The sequence below is a fragment of the Schistocerca cancellata genome, chromosome 6 (genome assembly GCF_023864275.1).
Source record: "Schistocerca cancellata isolate TAMUIC-IGC-003103 chromosome 6, iqSchCanc2.1, whole genome shotgun sequence".
Classification (NCBI taxonomy): domain Eukaryota; kingdom Metazoa; phylum Arthropoda; class Insecta; order Orthoptera; family Acrididae; genus Schistocerca; species Schistocerca cancellata.
The window spans coordinates 210,664,019-210,689,356 of NC_064631.1; the positions used below are offsets into that span (position 1 = coordinate 210,664,019).

General features: G+C 43.9%; 1 protein-coding gene across 1 annotated transcript in view; it reads right to left on the reverse strand.

Moving 5' to 3' along the window:
* LOC126191289 (uncharacterized) overlaps nt 1-25,115 on the reverse strand; it is an 84,155-nt gene extending 59,040 nt beyond the window's left edge. Inside the window, exon 1 of the mRNA XM_049932103.1 lies at nt 24,998-25,115. Within this exon, the coding sequence (XP_049788060.1) occupies nt 24,998-25,072 (75 nt within the window). The 5' untranslated portion in view covers nt 25,073-25,115. The remainder of the gene's footprint in view (nt 1-24,997) is intronic.
* Nucleotides 25,116-25,338: the final 223 nt, after the last annotated feature.

Here is a 25,338-nt window from a genome sequence, read left to right on the forward strand (position 1 = left end):
CCTGTGCCTGACGTCACCAACGCCGAGTTCCTAGCGGGATTCAGCACCACAGCGCCAGCAGCCGTCCAACTCCTGTCCAACCACTGTGGCCGCGTACCGAACCGAGAAGCCATTCCTCGTGTATGACGCCATCGGAGCACAAAACATAGCACTGCTGATGTTAACGGCCGCGGTCTCCAAAGGCTTCCAGCCTCAGCAATGCAGGGTGTCAGCTCAGCAGCTGTGGGTGGGAGCTACCTCCTGTTCATCAACATCAGCCAGGGGCAATGGGGAGAGTTGCATCTGCCTCACTGCATCATGTACTGAAGTCAATAAACTACAACTAACTTTAACTCCATCTGAACAGGCCTCATAAGCCCCAATGGCATCGACCGCACGTTGTGTCGTCCTCAGCCGATAGGCATCACTGAATGCTGACATGGAGCGGTGTGTGGTTAGCACACTTCTCTCCCAGTTGTTGTCAGCTTTCGTGACCAGAGCCACTACTTCAAAACCAGTTAGCTCCTCAATTGGCCTCACAAGGACTAAGTGCACCTTCATTGCCAACAGCGCTTGGCAGACCCAGAGATTCACCCATCCAAGTGCTATCAATGTCCAAAAGTGCTTAACTTCGTTGATCGGACATGAATCAGTCTTACCACTGCAACGAGGACATTACCGCTGAAGTCAATAAGAGTCTTTGCTTACGGTCAACAGTGTTTCAACTGGGGACTTTGGCCACACGACATACCCCATATCCTTCAGAGAGGGGTTAGTCACTCGTCAGTGGTGTCAGGAGTGCTGATGTCACTATAATCAGCAGTGGAGAGTGCGCTATTCCCACAGCGTGACGTCTGAGTGAGAGTCTGCAATTCCTTCATTGGGTATAAGTGAGGCTATTTTTGTTCTTGTGAGGTGGTATTCATGGCATCCAAGTTTAGGGGTCGTGATTACATAAGGGTTACTTTTATGAAACCAGAGAAACCAGTTGACTTATCTCAGTTTAAGGGAAATTCTAGAGTTAAGTGGTTATTACTTATGCATTGTACGCAGTGCAGTTTGCTTGGACATTCTGCTCTTGTGCAGTGTCTGTAGCAGTTGTCTGCATTCATGTCATCGTTTTGGATACATGGCCAGGCAATGTAGAGAGTCCTGTGGCTCTTGATTAGGTAGAAGAGGTAGGTTGGCAAAATGCTCCCCGACTACCTGTTTTATCTGGGTTACTAGCAAATTATGGGTTGGTGGGTTTTGAGGTATTAATTTTGAATCGTAAAGATGAGTAAGGAGGAAGCAGTGACAAAATGTTTCACCAGTGAGGATGCTATACAGTCGCTGGTGAATCAAGTGGCTCAGTTAAGGGGAGATAAAGTGGTCACATACAATAAGGTGGCAGAGAAAGATCAGGAAATAGAGATGTGAAGGCCACAGGCTCTAGGAGTGGACCTAGCCCTTGATGACCCTATTTCTCCCTTCTCTCGTAGAGGATGTGTTGGCATTTCTGGAGGATATCAGGGGCTTGGTCGGATGAACAGTTATTAAAGATACCAAAAATACATTTAACAGGGGAATAAAAGTCGTTTTCGTTGTTCACAGAGACGCTATGCAATGCGCTGACTTTTAATAAACTCAGACAATGGCTAGATCAAAGGTATAAGTAGTAGAATAGTGCAATGTATCTCTACGAGCAACTGATAATCGCTTCCAAGAGGAATGACGAAGCGGTTGAGGATTTTGCCGATAGGATTAGGATATTAATCGTACATACTTATGAGTTAAAGCAGAGTGAGGAGGTGAACGAAGTATTGTTGCAAGAAGACAAGCAACGTGGCTGAGAGGTTTGGCACTGACAATGTCTAGGACCGTGCGCACTGAGGCGCCAAAAGACTTCCATGTAGTAGTTTGGCTAGCACTGGATTCGTGATTGATGTTTCCATGGGTCTAAGGGATCGTAGAAGCGTGTTTGTGTCGAATGCAAGATGTTTCAGTTGTGGTCACGCCACAGAGGAGTAATCGAGATGCCTCTGGGCTTAGAGTACTGAAAAACATTTTCGGGGCAGCAGATGCCTATTAAACGAAATGGCAGAAGCCACAAGATGGCTAGCAGGGGCAAAAAAAGTAACTATAGAATGGCATTCCTCACAGATTATGAACCTGCAGAGCAGCTTCTTGAACAACACACGTATGCTTCGGCAACTGACTAAGGAAGTCATGGATTATGCTGGAGTCACAGCTAGCACTCTGAAGCAGTATTTGGAAACCGTACATACACAAATCAAGCGCTAGATGCATTACTAACGACGACGAGGCTATTGCAGCCATTAGGTGACAATATCTGGGATGCAAGAATGGAATTAACGAATTTCCGGGAAACTATCCACCCAGTGCCACATGAGCAGTTAAGTCCTGTATTTCTGTCGCCAGAGGAGTATCTGAAATGCTTGAGGAAGGTGCGAGGAGTATTAGCACCGGAATTACAGCTAATAGTAGATCCAAGCAGCGAGAACTTGCTGTTCTACTATCATGGTGCCACAGTAGCTGTAACGACAGATAGTGCACGATTGTATGTCTCAGTGAAGAGGTTGCTGAAAAGCACGCGGTGCTTAGTACGGCAGTGCACACATATCTGGTGAAGTTGGCAACAGTTGTGATAGTTGTGCTCGTGGGAGGGTAACGAGTGGTAGTATTAGCGAAAGACGGGGATCGACATGTAGTGGTGACTGAGGGTGAGCTCCAGCAATGACAGAGCGGAGTAGTCTCCAAATGCCGACCCACGAGATTGTGGGTCCCATTAATCAATCGGACTATGTGTGAAATTATGGGACCTAAGTTTCAGTTACCAGCTACTACGATGGGAGTTACTGTGTTGAATGTAACACAACCCTGCTGTATGGGCCAGGCGAACCTCTAGAGACGTTGTCCAAATAAAACCTTACCTTCCTTAACGACACCTGGGCACTAAGCCTGGACTGTTCGTCAAGCACGAGGGAGCAGATCACCACGCAGCAGTTATTGCAGCATTTGGAACAGTGTCGGGCTGTAAGTCGTCAGGTGGCCGTTAGCTTGTGTGTCGCAGTTCCGAGTGCCTTGCTGATTTTGATTTTGCTTTGCCTAGCTCTTATACACTCCTGGAAATTGAAATAAGAACACCGTGAATTCATTGTCCCAGGAAGGGGAAACTTTATTGACACATTCCTGGGGTCAGATACATCACATGATCACACTGACAGAACCACAGGCACATAGACACAGGCAACAGAGCATGCACAATGTCGGCACTAGTACAGTGTATATCCACCTTTCGCAGCAATGCAGGCTGCTATTCTCCCATGGAGACGATCGTAGAGATGCTGGATGTAGTCCTGTGGAACGGCTTGCCATGCCATTTCCACCTGGCGCCTCAGTTGGACCAGCGTTCGTGCTGGACGTGCAGACCGCGTGAGACGACGCTTCATCCAGTCCCAAACATGCTCAATGGGGGACAGATCCGGAGATCTTGCTGGCCAGGGTAGTTGACTTACACCTTCTAGAGCACGTTGGGTGGCACGGGATACATGCGGACGTGCATTGTCCTGTTGGAACAGCAAGTTCCCTTGCCGGTCTAGGAATGGTAGAACGATGGGTTCGATGACGGTTTGGATGTACCGTGCACTATTCAGTGTCCCCTCGACGATCACCAGTGGTGTACGGCCAGTGTAGGAGATCGCTCCCCACACCATGATGCCGGGTGTTGGCCCTGTGTGCCTCGGTCGTATGCAGTCCTGATTGTGGCGCTCACCTGCACGGCGCCAAACACGCATACGACCATCATTGGCACCAAGGCAGAAGCGACTCTCATCGCTGAAGACGACACGTCTCCATTCGTCCCTCCATTCACGCCTGTCGCGACACCACTGGAGGCGGGCTGCACGATGTTGTGGCGTGAGCGGAAGACGGCCTAACGGTGTGCGGGACCGTAGCCCAGCTTCATGGAGACGGTTGCGAATGGTCCTCGCCGATACCCCAGGAGCAACAGTGTCCCTAATTTGCTGGGAAGTGGCGGTGCGGTCCCCTACGGCACTGCGTAGGATCCTACGGTCTTGGCGTGTATCCGTGCGTCGCTGCGGTCCGGTCCCAGGTCGACGGGCACGTGCACCTTCCGCCGACCACTGGCGACAACATCGATGTACTGTGGAGACCTCACGCCCCACGTGTTGAGCAATTCGGCGGTACGTCCACCCGCCCTCCCGCATGCCCACTATACGCCCTCGCTCAAAGTCCGTCAACTGCACATACGGTTCACGTCCACGCTGTCGCGGCATGCTACCAGTGTTAAAGACTGCGATGGAGCTCCGTATGCCACGGCAAACTGGCTGACACTGACGGCGGCGGTGCACAAATGCTGCGCAGCTAGCGCCATTCGACGGCCAACACCGCGGTTCCTGGTGTGTCCGCTGTGCCGTGCGTGTGATCATTGCTTGTACAGCCCTCTCGCAGTGTCCGGAGCAAGTATGGTGGGTCTGACACACCGGTGTCAATGTGTTCATTTTTCCATTTCCAGGAGTGTATATCTGAAACAACAAGCTTTGGGAGAGCCGAACGCAAGGCTAATTCAAGTTGCTGTAGACTGAAAGCCATGAGCGGGGGATTAAAGGCAGATTTATGAAGTCAGAGGTTATATAATATCTGCTTGGTAACTAAGAGTAACAGATTTAGTGTTATGTAATTGTTTTACAGATTAAGGGGAAGTGGTAACTGCAATTGAGAACCGGATCATGGCAAAACCCAAGGGGAGGGGAGGGGGGGGGCATTCTAGTGCCACCATCTAGTCTTTGACTAAAAATTATAAGTCTTTAGGAAAAGTAACGTGATTTAGTGCGGAAGCCCCTGTGGAGTGTTGCGGTGATGGATTGCGAAGTGCAGCAGTAAACTCTCGCAGGCAATAGGAACCGTGTAGCCTGCACAGCGATGCCACTTTACCAGGAGAGGTCTTTTGTTATGACCGACATGACTAGGTGCCAGCTTCAGAGAAACAAATGCGCGCCAGAGGCATATAATATAAGCCTGGATTTTGAAGTAGTGACCACTTCTTGTCATTGGAAACCAGTAGCACCACAACGACGCCAGAGCTATGATGGACAGAAAGACAAATGGGCGCTAGCAGCAGAAGCCAAGGGTTCGGGACTGGGCTGCGCCTGCCACCAGCTCTGAGTACAAGGGGAATGCCATCGCAGCACAACACGTAGCGCCATGGTGTTAATAGCCATGGCCTCCGAAGACTGCCAGCCTCAGCAACACAGGGCGCCAAGTCAGCAGCTATGGGCGGAAGCTGCTGCTCGTTCATCAGCACCAGCCAGTTGCAATGGGGAGAGACGTGCCTCCCTCACAGCGCTATGTACTTAAGTCAATAAAAGTCACCCTTAATTTTCAACAATGTTTCAACTGGGGACATTGGCCCTCTCTCACTCTTCTTAATCCAAGAGAGCACCCAGAAAATACAGGAGGTCATGGAATTCTTCAAGAAAAAGTAGGAAGAACTTAGATAAGAATTTCAAACTGAGCACGTCAAATTCGAAACCCTGGTATGGGAAATAATAACGAAAATATTCTAGCATCAGGAGTATTTCAGATGAAACCACAAAAGATCGAATCCTTACGCTTTGAACATATAAGGCAGAAAGAACGAATGACCTCGCAGTTTGGTCCCTTCTGACCCCACTAAGCAATCAGTTATCGTAAGCAGCCAGTTAGTCATCAAATAAAACAGAAGATAGTATTGCAACAATGAAAGAGGTGAGCAGTAATAATAAAGAATCATCTCATAACATGAGCAACGGTGTTGAGACACGAGACTAAAACCGTTACTGGTAGGCCATTTCTCTATTTCTGTACAGTATGTGCATGCGACAGTAACTACAATGATGCACGGCAGTGAATATTGCATTTTCAAAGGTGCTGGTTCTTTAACTTTATTGCTTTGATAGCGACGAAATTATGTGCTTGTACATTGTACAGTGTAGGTGGGAGCAATAATCAGGAGAGGTGACAGGTGTTGTGAGAAAACAGTTTCTAGTGAATATATTCTGGCAAGCTTGTTTAATTTTGTATATATAACCATCCGCTGCTAATGGGCTTTTTCACCTAAATTGAACCGTGTTGTTGCTCGCGTTGGTGCCGTTGGTAGGTTGGCATCGTGTAATAGGGATAGTTGCCTCTCGTTTTTTCTTGTGTTTACTGGCGCCACAACGTTTGCTAGCGTTGTCTGTCCTCGAGTGTCAGCGGCAACTGTTATCGATATCTAGTACGCGGGTACTATCTTTGGAGGGACGTCAAGTGTTTTCCGGGTCAGAATGGTCGCGAGTTCCGTTGGGAGGGGAGCAGCAGTGAGGTCCGGCAACGCCAGAACATGACGGGACTGCTGGCGGCATGCAGACACTGCCAGATCTAGGGGCTGTAGTTGCGAGGGCGACAACCTTGTTCTCCACCGGACCCAGGACCTTTGAGTTGAGTGAACATTAATCCAGTAGTGAAACCTCCACTATTTTGGGATCACGCCATTTATTCGCGCGTTGCTGCTCGCAGGATCGCTGAGACGAAGAGCAACAAGTGGAGAGTTTGGAGTTGGCGAAATTAATTAGCCATCCTCCACCTTTTGTTATTAATCATTGAATTCCTTGTGTTTATCGATGAAGTATTTTTCTGCCTAGTGACCACTAACGCCCCAGTTACCTGCCCTGGAGGTTAGCGTATTTTCGCGGCAGTGTACCTGTCCTCGCCTTCCCGCTGCTGTCCGGTAAGGTGTGTGTGTAGTTCGAAAGCCTCCTTGATTGTGGTTCGGATATTTGTTTGTTTTGGACTGCTTTGGTCGTAGTGGGTCCTTCTGTGTATGGATGTTCTAAACACCGGATTCTGAAGCCAGTGCTGTCCGTCGGTTCCGCCTTGGCTGAGTTATTCCATCGTTGTGTTGGTTATCAGACGTCAGGTAGATGTTGCAAGAATGTTGGCCTGTATTTAAACTGTCACTAGTTTGAGTTGCCATCCGGTTAAGTAAATACAACTCTTGGCTACCTGTCTCATCGTTTACGAAGTTGTGCGACTTTCCCAGGTCGATCCTTGAAGCACTGTCTGAGGCCCACTTCTCTCTTGATTTGGTCAGATTGTGATGACTGTAGCCGGCCGGTGTGGCCGTGCGCTTCTAGGAGCTTCAGTCTGGAACCGCGTGACCGCTACGGTCGCAGGTTCGAATCCTGCCTCGGGCATGGATGTGTGATGTCCTTAGGTTAGTTAGGTTTAAGTAGTTCTAAGTTCTAGGGGACTGATGACCACAGAAGTTAAGTCCCACAGTGCTCAGAGCCATTTTTTTGTGATGACTGTCAATAAGGCCTTCAGCCGTGAATTCAATTTGTCTTAAGAATTTTTAATTAGATATTGTCTTTTAACAGTGAAAATTCGATGATTGTCCTTTTTTATAATATTTTAGTATTTCTTAGAGAAGTTAACTTGTTCTTAAGAATTTGCTATCTAGGCCTTCAGCTATCAAATTGTTTATGAGTTATTACTATTGAGGCCTTCAGCCGACGAATAAGTTAAATTTCTGGTCAATAAGGCCTTGAGCCGTGTGTGCAACTTGCTTAAGAAATTTTTTATTAGACAGTGTGTCTTAACAGTCAAATTTGATAATTGTTGTTTATTGTCAGCCTTATTTGCAATTGTTTTCAAATAAAGATTATGTGATTTTTTTTTAAAAAAACTGAGCAACCAACTGTAACTGGGAATGGTCCTGTCCACACTGAATCCTGCCTTTCCCTAAGTACCACGTCTCATAAATCTATTAAACAGCCTTGATAAGGGGTAGTCATAAAGTTTTAATTATCACCTTGAAACACTAAAGTTATGTACTTACATTTTTGTTTTTTGCAGCCCGTATCTGAAGTCCTGGTACTCAGTCGAGTCTCCGCACCAAAGTATCGTAGCACGCCGCTAGAGCAGCGGAATCGAAATGGAGCAGTCCACTGACAAATTGGTGTATTGTGCGGCAATTTTTTTCTGCATTGGAAGAGGAACAACGTCGCAACAAGCCGTGCTGAGTTGGTGGAACCGTGCGGTAACAAGGCACCGACATGACACAGTGGTAGGTGGTGAAGAAACTTCCAGTGTGGTCAATCGTGTCTGAATGGCAAAGAGCGAAGTGGCAGACCACCTCTCTGCGAAGAAAGTTACTTAGAAATCCGTTATGAGAGTTTAAGTACTTTGCACCAGCTAGTTTCAGCGCAGCAGACGACCTCCTACGGGAGAATGAAGGCTCTGGGCCCACACTGTGATCAATGTGTCAATAACGGAGGTAACAGCGGAGACAACACCTTTGTTATTTCTGTTTCTGTGATTTTGTATGCCTCTGTGTGACAATATCATATTACCAAATTCCTCATTTTGATGATATTTCTTTTTCTGCCACACAACGGCAAGTCAGTCTTATACTCACATTATCAGCTGGAAATTGGAAGAATACAACAGTACGTGTGCACAAAAAGAAACACATTTGTAACCCTTCGCTTGTTGTTGTTGAGCTTAGTATTTACACCTATTTACAAAACGTAAAAGAATGGATCCATTGATAGGAAACATAGTGAGACACCAAGGAATCGTCACTTAGGTAATGAAGGGCTAAAAATTGTAGAGAATGATCGAGGCTTGACTACCAAGTGTGTTCAAAACGATGGCAGAGACGAAGAGGCCTGCGCAAGATAGACTATCGTGGGAAACTGCACCAGATCAGTCTCCACAAGTCAACAATAGTAACGTAAACGAGAACTCCTTTAGAACTGTCTTTAACTGCCCAGTGTTTCCAACTAGTACTGTATTACATCCTTCAAGAATTCCGTTTTCATTTATTAACCAAGCCAGGACGAATAATTCTTCAGGATAGTTTCATCTTACAAGGAACCCCTTGAATGTGAGGTCGCAAGTCCTATCTTTAGTAACGCTCGTTTGAAAGCGTTGTGTTAACAATTATGACAGGAAAAATGTTAGCTGCTGATGATTCACCATGTACATCAGGATGGCGGCAGAAAATGAGTGTGCGGGAGGGGCAGAGATCAACCTTCTGTGGGAAGTATGAATTACAAAATGGACATCGTCAACATTCAAGAAATTTTCAAAACAAGCCATTATCTTGCACCACGAACACCGAATGAAAAATGGGCGCCACAGTGATCACAAATCTTAGCACCATCGAGACTGAAGACGACCTCCTTTGGAGTTACAAACCGTGCAGGACTTTCAGCTAGGCATTCTCCCCTAAAGAATACATATAGAATCATATTGGTGTAGCGGGATGATGAGAAATGATGGAATGTGATGGCATGGAACCGAATGCGAATAGTATATCGTGGAGCTTAATCGGTTATCCTTTATGGCGTAGCTGCAGACAATGCAACAATATGTTTTATAGGCACGGAAAACTAAACATCCAGAGGCTGTATTTATGCATTCGTTCCATATGGTATAAACTGCAATGTGACACACTTTTCGGGAGGGTTAGTTTGCTCTGAAAAAGTATGATAGCAAAAGCAAGCTATTTGGACCAGATATTGGAAAAAACCGGAACTCATACCATAGTTTCAGTTCTCTTACAACCATTTTCTTACTCTTGACGTAAATATTCCCTACTGCTCTTATAAAATCACGCACACGAGAAAGAATCGTAGGGGGCAGAGCACCTCCAACATCTCGCAGCACAAGAAATAACTTTCCAGCCGATTTACCATCCAGATAAGCGGTCTGCATAATTGTATAAGAATGCGGTAAGGCATTGATGTTAGTTGGTCTTGATACCTCTTGGTACCTCTCATACATACAGGGTGAGTCACCTAACGTTACCGCTGGATATATTTCGTAAACCACATCAAATACTGACGAATCGATTCCACAGACCGAACGTGAGGAGAGGGGCTAGTGTAATTGGTTAATACAAAACATAAAAAAATGCACGGAAGTATGTTTTTTTTAACACAAACCTACGTTTTTTTAAATGGAACCCCGTTAGTTTTGTTAGCACATCTGAACATATAAACAAATACGGAATCAGTGCCGTTTGTTGCATTGTCAAATGTTAATTACAGCCGGAGATATTGTAACCTAAAGTTGACGCTTGAGTACCACTCCTCCGCTGTTCGATCGTGTGTATCGGAGAGCACCGAATTACGTAGGGATCCGAAGGGAACGGTGATGGATCTTACGTACAGAAGAGACTGGAACAACACATTACGTCCACATGCTAACAACTTTTTATTGGTCTTTTTCACTGACGCACATGTACGTTACCGTGAGGGGTGAGGTACACGTTCGACGGGAGTTTCATAGGACGTGAAGGACGCATAAATTGGCCAGCCCGTTCTCCTGATCTTACACCTCTGGACTTCTTTCTGTGGAGTACGTTAAAGGAGAATGTGTACCGTGATGTGCCTACAACCCCAGAGGATATGAAACAACGTATTGTGGCAGCCTGCGCCGACATTACACCAGATGTACTGCGGCGTGTACGACATTCATTACGCCAGAGATTGCAATTGTGTGCAGCAAATGATGGCCACCACATTGAACATCTATTGGCCTGACATGTCGGGACACACTCTATTATACTCCGTAATTGAAAACGGAAACCACGTGTGTACGTGTACCTCACCCCTCATGGTAATGTACATGTGCGTTAGTGAAAAAGACCAATAAAAAGGTTTTAGCATGTGGACGTAATGTGTTGTTCCAGTCTCTTCTGTACGTAAGATCCATCACCGTTCCCTTTGGATCCCTACGTAATTCGGTGCTCTCCGATACACACGATCGAACAGCGGAGGAGTGGTACTCAAGCGTCAACTTTAGGTTACAATATCTCCGGCTGTAATTAACATTTTACAATGCAACAAACGGCACTGGTTACGTATTTGTTTATATGTTCAGATGTGCTAACAAAACTAACGGGGTTCCATTTAAAAAAACGTAGGTTTGTGTTAAAAAACATACTTCCGTGCATTTTTTTATGTTTTGTATTAACCAATTACATTAGCCCCTCTCCTCACGTTCGGTCTGTGGAATCGATTCGTCAGTATTTGATATGGTTTACGAAATATATCCAGCGGTAACGTTAGGTGACCCACCCTGTATACCGATTGGTCGGAACTGAAAACAAATTACTTACTGAATGATGGGATAAATTTGTTTATCTCGTCTACAAGTTTTCGGGCCGCTTTCAGAGTTTGCTGTGCATCGTCAAGTTGACACTTTGAAATTTCGTTATCTTGCGTCTTCCATTTCTGTAGCACTGTTCGAAGTTATGCAGCCATCCACTGCTTCCCTTGAAGTCACTGTAATCTACACTCCTGGAAACGGAAAAAAGAACACATTGACACCGGTGTGTCAGACCCACCATACTTGCTCCGGACACTGCGAGAGGGCTGTACAAGCAATGATCACACGCACGGCACAGCGGACACACCAGGCACCGCGGTGTTGGCCGTCGAATGGCGCTAGCTGCGCAGCATTTGTGCACCGCCGCCGTCAGTGTCAGCCAGTTTGCCGTGGCATATGGAGCTCCATCGCAGTCTTTAACTCTGGTAGCATGCCGCGACAGCGTGGACGTGAACCGTATGTGCAGTTGACGGACTTTGAGCGAGGGCGTATAGTGGGCATGCGGGAGGCCGGGTGGACGTACCGCCGAATTGCTCAACACGTGGGGCGTGAGGTCTCCACAGTACATCGATGTTGTCGCCAGTGGTCGGCGGAAGGTGCACGTGCCCGTCGACCTGGGACCGGACCGCAGCGACGCACGGATGCACGCCAAGACCGTAGGATCCTACGCAGTGCCGTAGGGGACCGCACCGCCACTTCCCAGCAAATTAGGGACACTGTTGCTCCTGGGGTATCGGCGAGGACCATTCGCAACCGTCTCCATGAAGCTGGGCTACGGTCCCGCACACCGTTAGGCCGTCTTCCGCTCACGCCCCAACATCGTGCAGCCCGCCTCCAGTGGTGTCGCGACAGGCGTGAATGGAGGGACGAATGGAGACGTGTCGTCTTCAGCGATGAGAGTCGCTTCTGCCTTGGTGCCAATGATGGTCGTATGCGTGTTTGGCGCCGTGCAGGTGAGCGCCACAATCAGGACTGCATACGACCGAGGCACACAGGGCCAACACCCGGCATCATGGTGTGGGGAGCGATCTCCTACACTGGCCGTACACCACTGGTGATCGTCGAGGGGCACTGAATAGTGCACGGTACATCCAAACCGTCATCGAACCCATCGTTCTACCATTCCTAGACCGGCAAGGGAACTTGCTGTTCCAACAGGACAATGCACGTCCGCATGTATCCCGTGCCACCCAACGTGCTCTAGAAGGTGTAAGTCAACTACCCTGGCCAGCAAGATCTCCGGATCTGTCCCCCATTGAGCATGTTTGGGACTGGATGAAGCGTCGTCTCACGCGGTCTGCACGTCCAGCACGAACGCTGGTCCAACTGAGGCGCCAGGTGGAAATGGCATGGCAAGCCGTTCCACAGGACTACATCCAGCATCTCTACGATCGTCTCCATGGGAGAATAGCAGCCTGCATTGCTGCGAAAGGTGGATATACACTGTACTAGTGCCGACATTGTGCATGCTCTGTTGCCTGTGTCTATGTGCCTGTGGTTCTGTCAGTGTGATCATGTGATGTATCTGACCCCAGGAATGTGTCAATAAAGTTTCCCCTTCCTGGGACAATGAATTCACGGTGTTCTTATTTCAATTTCCAGGAGTGTATGTAGCGCACAGTGTGATGTGCACAATGTAATAGATCACTATCGCGTAAATCTTGTAAACTGTATCGAGCATCCTTGAAAAGCGCAAACACCAGCTTGTGGAACAAGTGCCTCTTGTCCTCCCTTGAATATCCATAGCTTTTTCTTAACCATACACGGTCATACTGCTGCGGACTTATTCGGCATCTGTTCATAACTGTTTTTTACTAAGTTGAGGATGGTCTTCCATGTCCGTAATTATGTTTAGTACCACGTCCTTGGACAACGATTGTCCTTTACTACGTTTCACTGGAGACGGTATTTGTGGCTCCCCATCCGACAAGGACATGGCTCGACACCAGTTTCAGTATCGCTTTCACTTGTTAAGCATGTATCGTCATTACTGTACTCCTCCTGTACACTGTCCGCACACTCGAGCGCATGCGACGCCACGCATTCCACTGCCTCATCTCGCAAAAACGCTAGTATTTCATCTGCCACTTCTCACTCTGCGAAATTCCTTGGATTCCTTTCTGACAAACTGACAACTTCGGCAACTGTTGTTGTAGATATAATCAAATGTTTGCTTCGTTTATCGTTGCCATTGCTCTGCTGTATCAGCACCACTGTCACGGTACCACTGAGCAGTTGAACTACGCTCCGTACCTTTATACTGTGCTAGCCAATGGATACCTCCAGTCCTGACTCCTTTTGCTATTAACAGTCAAAATTGTGGTTGGTTGGTAAACAATATGCAGAGCGTCGAATGCTGTAAACATGGCCTTTTGCGATCTCTCACTGAAAGCGTTCCTTGTCCAAAAAACTTACACGAATGCAGCCGGGTGACGGTGTCGACAACCGCCGATATTTCGGCAGGAGCTCACACTTCCATTTTCAAGGCACAGCAACAAGTAAGCGCTGTGCAAGGGAATTTAAAATTTGCGCAGAAAGTCCATAAAGACAACATAGATACACACTGTAAACACTAGCGCCATCACAAACCAAAGATAACCGACCTCAGAAATAATCGACAGTGAAATTAATAATCAACGGGTGAAGTAGCATAAACTCTGTCCCTCTTTTTTTCTTTCATAAGTGAGAGATGAGGATTCCATGCAGAATTCAAAGAAAAACCACCATCTCTATTTATAAAGTTCCTTGCTAATTCAGTTTCAACAGCTTCCATAATAACACTATCCCAATTGCTGGAACTGCATGCCAGAATCTCCGTGTTGTTATATTCTATAGGATGACCGGTGTCAGGAAAATGTTCTGCAATGGCGGATTTTCTCGGCTGTTTGTAAGCGCGTGTGCCGCTTATGCTCAGTACACCGGTCCTACACAGTCCTGATAGTCGGGCCAAAATATGACATGATACAATTGTAAGGAATACGGTAGACATCCGCCTTACGCAAACCAAAATCGTTCTTTACGGAAGCTAAAAAGAAGCTGGTCTTAGATGTGGTCGAAAAACACACTTCACATCCTATTTCCACAATATTTTTATACGCTATTTACATTTATTTGAACATTCTATACGCCGGAATAAACTAAGGTCCCGCAAGGAGTTCCTTGTCAGTAGGACGAATGTATCAACAACAAAGAAAAGAATGTCCCTTCTGAAAATTCATGTATGACCATAAACCCAGTTACCACTTAAATTTCAAAAAAGGAAATTAACGGACGGAAAGGCTCTTAAGATAGTAAAATGGCACGAGACAGTCATTTATCTATCAGTCTTAGAAACTGATACTTATTTTTCTTATTAATGAATTAGTAAATAAACAAATTTCCTTTTTAAAGAAGTTGTAAAAAGCCAAGTACATCTACATTGGAATGTCGACACCTTTTTCTTACTTCGTAGATAAAGGGACTTAGCTACAAGTTAAAAGTTGCGCTGTCAAATCTCACATGAACTAATCTCAGCTATTCCATTCAGTTGCAGACTTCAGCTTATTCATTTGTGTGTGCTCGTACTTTATAGTGATGACAGTAAAGCAGAATGCGCGTGACACATTAATACTGTACTAAAAGCAGACAGTTTTTACAAGATACATAGTCTGTTTTTTATGTTTTCTGGGAGCCAATGATAAATCTAATTCATAACCGTACAAAATAGCCAATTTTCACTGTTATCAGCTTGTTTTACTTACTGTTACTCACTCTGAGCACAATTTAAAAATTCAGCTTCTACCAACCACGATAACTGGGAACACACTCAATGAAGGTGTGTAATGTCATATTTTGTATTGAGTCCTGTGAAGTGTCCAAAGGCATGAAGAAAATCCAATCCCAGTCTATAGTTAATGTATATCTTAGCTGACGACGATGCATTTAGTTACATCATAAAAATGTGCCTTCACGATCTGTGATTAAAGTGCATCTTCACAGGTAACTTCCAAAAGCACATTTGAGAGATGTGAAGCAAATACAATCCCAGTCAACAGTTAATGTATATCTTCGCTGACGGCGATGCGTTTAGTTACATCATAAAAATGTGCCTGCACGATCTGTGATTAAAGCATACGTTCACAGGTAATTTCCAAAAGCACATTTCAAAGATTGCGTACAAGTAAACGTCACGAAACAGAACGATCGTATTCTTGCATACATTTTAGGGCAGAAAAGCTTATAGAACCTCATTTAGCTGTTCTGTTCCGTTCCAGCAAATTAAGAAAAGCTTATCCCTTTGTTTTCTAACTCTTATTTTGCGAAACACAGCGTAAATTTTGAGTTCCGGTATCTGGAAACTTTGCACATACGCTAGTAGCTTTGTTTACATACAGTTGCGACTAGGCCAAATTTTTGTAAACGTGTTTTTCTTCTTTTTTCGGTAATCTAACTTATTGTCTTATACAGTTGCAACTAAGCCTAATTTTTGTAAACGTTTTTTTTTTCTTCTTTTTTCGGTAATCTAACTTATTGTCACTAAAGTAAGTTTGTTTATAAGCGATCGAGACTAGACCTAATCGTTCGTAAACGTGTTTTCTTGTTTTCCAGTAATTTAATTGTACTTATTCTCGCTAAAGTAAGATTTTTACGATGAGCGAAAAGTGTCTGACGTGCCGTAGAACGTGTAATTTTTTTTCTCCTTTCTACGTAATTCTGTAGCTCTCAATTCGTTCGAGCAATCAATCATTCATGATAGGAAACACATTCATAGCTCAGTCACTCAAAATGATTCTGAAATTATACTTGTTAGAATGAAATCAGGCGATGATTCTTCTTCTCTGCAGGCTCGTGCTTTGCGGCAGTCTGCTAATCTGTACAAATAAAATACCTCGTAATTTTGGGAGCGTTGTATAATCAGTCGGGAAACCTCAGATCAAGCGGATATTTGGCTTTGATGAAGTTTAACCTTCCGAAGAAGTAATGGAGCTCTTGGATTATTAAATGCAGGTTCGTATCCAGTCTTTCGGAAGTCCCTTCTGATTAACAACTACGCAATATATCGATAAATTTCATTAATTCCCAAATGTCACATACACACCTTTTTTTGAAGGAGCATTATATATGTATTTCCTTTTTAATCGTACAGTTCGTATCAGTTATCTTCTGTGATAAATCTCAATAATCAAATTACAGTTCTTCCAAACCAAACTCATGCTAATCGGCACGAAGACAATCTCGGGAGCTCCCTTTCTTTTTTTTCTAATAACCACGAGAGAGAGTACTACAAAGAATACTTATGCGCTCATGGCATAGCTATTGTATGAACTACTTTTCGCATGGATTCTGTGAGTATGAAGACAGAAAATCAGTAAACGTCATTCAAGGGTAGAATTGTATCAGAATAATTCATCGAATATAAAGAGATATTACAAACTCTTAGCTCCGAGGTTTGGTGTGATGGCTGCAGTAGTGTTTTTTTCCATTGACTGTAGCGGCGTGGGAAATGTGGAAGTGGATCAGACTCATCAGTGGTTCTGTAGGATACGCAGTAGAGATAGGAAAATAGTGGAACAGGAGGGGAAAATTGCTGCCCTTCAGGCACAGTTAGAGCAGGCTAGGGAAGATCTGAACAGGTTAAGCAGGGAGAAGGGTAAAGAGAGGTGGGAAGTGGCAACAGGTAACTGGAGGAACAGACCTAGAACTTCGTCAGACAGCTTTGTGGTGAATGTGAAGAATAAGTTTGACCTGTTGCTTCAGTTAGAAACTGATGAGCCTCAGACAGAGGTAGTTCTAGAGAGGGCACAACAAACTTTTAGTAGAAAATTGAATAAGAATGTAGGGTAGTTAGCAAAGAGAAGGAAAGTTTTGTTGTTAGGTAGTTCACATGCCAGAGGTGTAGGACAACTTTTGCAGGACCAGTTAGCATCAGAATACCAGGTCACAAACATAGTGCTGGTCTGAGTCAGGTGACAGAGGATTTAGGTTCACTCTGTAAAGATTTTACCAAGGAAGACACCGTGGTTATTGTGGGTGGGCCAGGCAGTAGTATTGACAGAGATACTGGGTACAATATAGAGTGTGACCTGGCAAAGATTGCATCAGCAACGAGACATGCCAGTGTTGAGTTTGTGTCTGTTCTGATACGCCATGACCGACCTCATTTAAACTCTTCTGTCGGGAGAGTTAATTTGGAGTTGGAACGGCTGCTTGGGTCGGGTGCGAGGTCACATATTGGTTTGGTTCCTGTTGATTCTCTCAGTAGGTGGGATTACACTAGACATGGCCTACATCTCAACAGGAAAGGGAAAGGTAAACTGGCTGGGCTAACAGCAGGAAATGTAGAGGGGCAGGGAGGCACTGCCGTGAGCGGTAGTGTACCAGTAGTAATAGATGTTGGAGCAGCACCTATTTTAGGACAGGTAGGACAGAACGAAGTCAAGTTCTGAGAGAAGTAAAGATTGAAACAAACCTTCAGTTTGAGAAAGAAATCAAACACCATAATCCTGGCACATTGGATCAACGAACACAGCTGTTGGTTAAAAATTTACAGCAATCAGCAGAAATTTTATTTCCACCCAATTTCATCTCGGTAAATGTGAAATGCCAACTGTCTTTAGTGCTTCAAAATATTCGAGGGCTTAGAAGTAAAATTAATGAACTACTTATGTGCATTGATGAATTACAGTCATCGTACCCAGTTGATATAATCTGCCTCTCTGAACATTATGTCACCACTGGTACAGATATGTTAAACCTTACAGAATTTAAGTTAGCCTCTTACTTCTGTAGACAAAATATGGAGAAATGAGGAGTTACCACATTTGATAAAAACAGTTTCAAATTTAAGAATACTGACATTAATAAATTTTGCTTAGAGCAGCACTTAGAAGCACGTGCAACAGAGATAGAGTTTCATTATGGGTCCTTTATAATAGTAGCCATATACAGAGCACCTTCAGGAAATTTCAACCTGTTTATAAACGGTCTTGAAGATTTATTATCTCATCTAAAATTAAAAACAAAGAACTAGCGGTTTCTGGTGATTTTAATATAGGTGTCATGAAAAACACTGTCAGTGAACAGTTACTGAAATCAGTTACATTGTCATTCAATTTAATTTCTACTGTATATTTCCCAACTAGGGTACACAAATGTTCTAAGACTGCCATTGATAATATCTTTGTTGACAATTCTAGGCAACTAAGCCACATTACAAAACCAGTAGTAAATGGGCTATCTGACCATAACATGCAACACCTAACATTAAATTTTGAACATTGTCAGGGTAAAACATCTTTCAGAACTGAGTACAGAAGGCCGATAAAACAGTCGAAAACTGAGAAATTTAGGAGAGTGCTCAAATAAATTAACTGGATGGATGTTTACAGCATCCAAGACACAAATGTAAAACAGAAAACATTCATTAATAAAGTTAGCACCTTATTTGAAAATTCTTTTCCCCTGAGGGTAACTCAAATTAAGCAGAAGTCTAATAAGCAACCATGGATCACACAAGGGATAAAGATATCATGTGAGACAAAAAGGAAACTCTAGCTGATACGTAGGGTAACCTTTGACACTAGCATTATAGCTCATTACAAAAAGTACTGCAAACCCTTGGTAGAAGGTTATCCAGAAACCTAAACATCTGCATTATGAGAAGAAGATAAATACATCCAGCAATAAAATAAAAACAATATGGGATATAGTTAAGTTAGAGACAGGTAGGACCAGAAATGAGGAGGAACAAATAGCTCTAAAAATAAATGAAACGCTGGTAACAAACACATGTTTTGTTGCAAATCATTTAAACAAGTATTTTGTCTCTGTTACTGGTAGCATGGGGTTGCCAGGTTCAGTAAATAATGCAATGGAATATCTGAGACCAGTGCAAACAAGCAATATCAGTAAAATGGAATTGACACTTACTTCACCCAGAGAAATAGAATCCATCATAAAGTCCTTGAAATCAAAGTATTCCTGTGATTATGATATCATATCAACAAAGTTAATAAAAGAGTGTTCATGTGAGCTTAGTCATATCTTAAGTTATTTGTGTAATCAATCACTTATCACCGGAACATTCCTGGACCAACTTAAATATGCTGAAGTTATACCTCTCCACAAGAAAGGGGACAAAGAAATGCCATCAAATTACCAACCGATCTCACTTTTGCCAGCTTTTTCAAAAATCTTTGAAAAGGTTATGTTCAAGCATCTACTTAAGCACCTTAGTGAAGATAACATAACATAACCTCCGAGTCTGACGATAATCTTAGATTTTGTCATTTTGTAAGATACCACTTTGGACTAGGAATCTCAGTTGTATATGTATATATAAATATAACTATTGAAGAGCCAAAGAAACTGGTACACCTGCCTAATATAGCGTAGGGTCCCCGCGAGCACGCGAAAGTGTCGCAACACGTCGTGGCATGGACTCGACTAATGTTTGAAGTTGTGCTGGAGGGAATTGGCACCATGAATTCTGCAGGGCTGTCCATAAATCCGTAATAGTACGAGGGGTTGGAGATCTCTTCTGAACAGCACGTTGCAGGGCATCCCAGCTATGCCCACTAATGTTCATGTCTGGGAGTTTGGCGGCCACGGAAGTGTTTAAACTCAGAAAAGTGTTCCTTGGGTCACTCTGTAGCAATCTGGATGTGTAGGGTGTCGCATTGTCCTTCTGGAATTGCCCAAATCCATCGTAATGCACAATTGACATGAATTGATGCAGGTGATCAGACAGGATGCTTACGTACGTGTCACCTGTCACAGTCGTATCTAGACGTATCAGGGGTCCCATATCACTCCAACTGCACACGCCCCACACCATTACAGAGCCTCCACTAGCTTGAACAGTCCGCTGCTGACATACAGGATCCATGGATTCATGAGGTTGTCTCCATACTCGTACACGTCCATCCGCTCGATACAATCTCGATACGAGACTCGTCCGACTAGGCAACATGTTTCCAGTCATCAACAGTCCAATGTCGATGTTGATGGGCCCAGGAGAAGCGTAAAGCTTTGTGTCGTGCAATCATCAAGGGTAGACGACTGGGACTTCAGCTCCGAAAGCCCATATCGATGATGCATCGTTGAATGGTTCGCACACTGACACTTGTTGATGGCCGAGAAATCTGCAGCAATTTGCGGAAGGGTTGTACTTCTGTCGTTGAATGATTCTCTTCAGTTGTCGTTGGTCACGTTCTTGCAGGATCTTTATCCGATCGCAGTGATGACAGAGATTTGATGTTTTACCGGATTCCTTATATTTACGGTACGCTCGTGTAATGGTCTTAGGGAACCTAAATTCCAACTTCATTGCTACCTCGGAGATGCTGTGTTCCATCGCTCGTGCGCCAACTATAACACCACGTTCAAACTCACGTGCATCTTGATAACCTGCCTTTGTAACAGCAGTAACCAATCTAACAATTACGCCAGGCACTTGTTGTCTTATATAGGCGTTACCGACCACAGCGTCGCATTCTGCCCCTGTTTACATATCTCTGTATTTGAATACGTATGCCTATACCAGTTTCTTTGGAACTTTTTCTTCCACCGAACAAGCTGTCCAGCTGCTCATTAGAGATGTTTTTTCTGTGAGTCAATGTTATGATGCATTCGTATTCTGGAGCCAGACGGAGTGGAGGTCAAGGCTGACGCATCTAACGAGAACACTAAGAATACGGCCCGCAGACCCTGTCGGACTCCACAAGTAAAAAATAAATGTGAGCTGGCCTCTAAAACTGAAGACTGTTATTGTAAAGGCTAATATAAAGAAACAAAGCACTGCTCATTCGTCCGTTTTAGCGACTATGTGAGATTCTTCATGAAATGTAAGCCTTAGACTTCTAAGTTATCATACGGTAAAGTACGCGAATGAGCGTGATACGGATTTCAGATGTCGACGAGGATGTTCGAGTCTAATATGTAAAACATTTTTGTAAAGAATTTGGGTTATAAGAGCAACATCTGAAAAGGATAGAAGTTAGTCCCATTTTTTATTTTGTAGATATAAAAGTGGCGCAGCCACATAACATTTGCTCCAATTTTGGTTTTTCTTCTTTTGAGTAGGAAATGTAGGTTGGAGATGGCCAGAGAATCAATGGAATTTTAAGACTTTTTTCTATGACTCAATATGATACCAATTTTAAGTTTTAGGAATAAATAAGCAGTGATGCACTATCCCCGTATTACTTTTTATATCTACATTTAAAAAGATTTAAACTATGGTCATGCAGTATCAGTAATTAATAGCAGTCAGATGCAATCCATTTTAAAATATATATTAAAAAGTGAATAATGGAAGCTACTTCTTTTTTGTGCAAACTAATACTGCGGCGGAAATAACATTCTGGCAGCTAACGGGACAAAAAATTGTCGCAATCCAAAATCGTATTAGGCATTATTTAAGTTAAAGCTATAATCTGTTCACCTTTACTTACGAGATCGCACTGCACTCGGCGTGTTTTGTCGATGAAGTAATAAAAAATCAGTTTATCCTACCATCGTTCAGCGATTGTCACTCGATGGCATTAAGTTTAACAATTGTAGAATTTAGGCTTCGTAGGGAATTGTAGTTTTAACCGGCTACGATAATATTGCTCCCACCCCTGGGCGTATCGGATACTTTCTTATAGCAAATACAGGGCAAAATTTTACAAGTGCTACTGCGACGTAATTAATATTATTCGTCACTGCCGCGTCACGCAGCCAGCATTATGGCAAGAAAGAAACGGTATCTGATATTTTGATTGTCTTCCGTATGTCTTCATTTCTTTTCCTATCCCTCTTCATCACTCCCCACAACTGACTGAAGAAATCACACTTCAAAGGTTTTTACGTTCTTGTACCCTGTTGTTCCTATTACTGTGGTCCCCCGCTTCAGCCCCGTATAAAGTTGTTGTTGCCGCAGTAATCTTGTATAACTTCAGTGTTCTTTCCTTCCTTGCTTGTTTCTTAGCATTCTACTTGTTGTACTACACACATTCGTTAAATTTTTCAATTATCTTTCCAATACCAAGTTCTCCAAAAGGTGGAATGTGCGACCACGGATAGTAAATTGGCTAGCCTGGTTAACGGATTGGTTATTAATAAACACCGAACAGGACTACAAAATACGATGTATTCCTTTTTATACAGTAAAATTTCAAAATTGTGCTGTTTCATTACTTCTTTCAGTTCTTGAAACCGAGCTCGCTGTAACATATCCTCAGAACCTGAAACTAGAATGGAAAAACTGGTAACTGTCCGCGGGGTACATCAGTTTGGGTTCCGAAGAAATGTAGGAACACGCGAGGCAATACTGATCTTAGAAGAGAGATTAAGGAAAGGCAAACCTACGTCTATAGCATTTGTAGACTTATAAAAAGTTAATGACATTGTTGACCACAATACTCTCTTTGAAATTCTGAACGTAGCTGAAGTAAAATACAGGGAGCGAAAGGCTATTTACAATTTGTGGAGAAACCAGTCGGAGTTATGAAAGTCGAGAGGCACGAAAGGAAAACAGTGGTTGAGAAGGGAGTGAGACAGGGTTGTAGCTTATCCTAGATGTTATTCAAATGGTTCAAATGGCTCTGATCACTATGGGACTTAACATCTTAGGTCATCAGTCCCCTAGAACTTAGAACTACTTAAACCTAACTAACCTTAGGAGATCACACACATCCATGCCCGAGGCAGGATTCGAACCTGCGACCGTAGCAGCAGCGCGGTTCCGGGCTGAAGCGCCTATAACCGCTCGGCCACCACGGCCGGCCCTCGATGTTATTCAGTCAGTACATTGAATAAGCAGTAAATGAAGCCAAAGAAAAATTTAGAGTAGGAATTGAAGTACAGGGAAAAGAAATAAAAACATTAGGGCTTACCGGTGACAATGTATCTCTGCCAGAGACAGCAAAGGGGTTGGAAGAGCAGTTGAACGGGATGGACAGTGTCTTGAAAGGCGGATATAAATTGAACAAAAACGAAAGCAGAATAAAGGTAATAGAATGTAATCGAATTAAATCTGGCGATGCTGATGGTATTAGACTAGGAAACGAAACACTTAAAGTAGTAGATGAGTTTTGCTATTTGGGCAGCAAAATAACTGATAATGGCCGAAGTAGAGAGGATATAAAATGTAGACACAATGGCAAGTGAAGCATTTCTGAAGAAGAGAAATTTGTTAAAATCGAATGTAGATTTAAGTGGTAGAAAGTCTTTTCCGAAAGTATATGTCTGTAGTGTCGCCATGTATGGAAGCGAAACGTGGACAATAAACAGTGTAGCCAAGAAGAGAATAGAAGCTTTAGAAGTGTAAGAGTGATTTCAGGTGTGCCGCAGGGGAGTGTCATAGGACCGTTGCTATTCACAATATACATAAATGACCTGGTGGATGACATCGGAAGTTCACTGAGGCTTTTTGCAGATGATGCTGTGGTGTATCGAGAGGTTGTAACAATGGAAAATTGTACTGAAATGCAGGAGGATCTGCAGCGAATTGACGCATGGTGCAGGGAATGGCAATTGAATCTCAATGTAGACAAGTGTAATGTGCTGCGAATACACAGAAAGATAGATCCTTTATCATTTAGCTACAAAATAGCAGGTCAGCAACTGGAAGCAGTTAATACCATAAATTATCTGGTAGTACGCATTAGGAGTGATTTAAAATGGAATGATCATATAAAGTTGATTGTCGGTAAAGCAGATGCCAGACTGAGATTCATTGGAAGAATCCTAAGGAAATGCAATCCGAAAACAAAGGAAGTAGGTTACAGTACGCTTGTTCGCCCACTGCTTGAATACTGCTCAGCAGTGTGGGATCCGTACCAGATAGGGTTGATACAAGACATAGAGAAGATCCAACGGAGAGCAGCGCGCTTCGTTACAGGATCATTTAGTAATCGCGAAAGCGTTACGGAGATGACAGATAATCTCCAGTGGAAGACTCTGCAGGAGAGACGCTCAGTAGCTCGGTACGGGCTGTTGTCAAAGTTTCGAGAACATACCTTCACCGAAGAGTCAAGCAGTATATTGCTCCCTCCTACGTATATCTCGCGAAGAGACCATGAGTATAAAATCAGAGAGATTAGAGCCCACACAGAGGCATACCGACAATCCTTCTTTCCACGAACAATACGAGACTGGAATAGAAGGGAGAACCGATAGAGGTACTGAAGGTACCCTCCGCCACACACCGTCAGGTGGCTTGCGGAGTATGGATGTAGATGTAGATGTAGATGTAGATGAGTAGATCATGTAACTAATGAGGAGATATGGAACAGAATTGGGAAAACAAGAAATTTGTGGCACAATTAGACCAAAAGAAGGAATCGTTTGATAGGGCGCATTCTGAGATATCAAGAGGTCATCAATTTAGTATTGGAGGAAAGTGGGGGGGGGGGGTAAAATCGTAGAGGGAGACCAAGAGATGAATACAGTAAGCAGATTCAGAAGGATGTAGATTGTAGCAGTTATTCGTAGATGAAAAGGCACAGGATAGACCTGCATGAATCCAGTCTTCGGACTGAAGACCACAACGACAATAACCGTACCGTAGACAAGCAAGAGCGTCAAACAAAGCTGTTGCTGTTATTGTCAAATCCTAACTGGGGAGTCTTTGTTTTCCATTTTCGAAGAACGTAGTAAACGTATAAATTAAATGTAGATTTCGCATTATGCTCGTAGGCGACTGATGCCGGTTGGAAACGAAACACGCAAAAATCAGATTAAAATTAATTTGTTAGTGTCCGCTAGCGCAAAATTATAAATGTTGGACAAAGATACGCCAACAGAAACAGCTATACAATCGCGTAAATCTTTATTGCACTCTAGTGGGAGGCATAAAGCCACTGAAAAAACGCATTTACGGATTTTTACTCACCAAGCAACCCACGGATCCGCTCTGGAGCGCCAGTAACGTGGCGGCGGCCAGGAAGAGCATGGCGAATCTGTCCATCGCTGCAGCGTCCAGCGCACGAAGGCTTCTGGCTTCCGCTGGTCCGAGGGAGCCGCTGTCTGTTTAACACGTCCGTGCCGACCGGATATCGCCCTGTGCACGTGATAACCATCGAGGAAACGAAGTTTCCGCTTTGGACAGCCACAGTTAGTCATTAATTCAGCTACTGAATGGGCCGTGGAGTAAAAGCGCGCACATGACACAGCTGATCATATCTGTCTAATTTATTTTTTGTGGATTACAATTTTTAACGTAGATGTGTCATT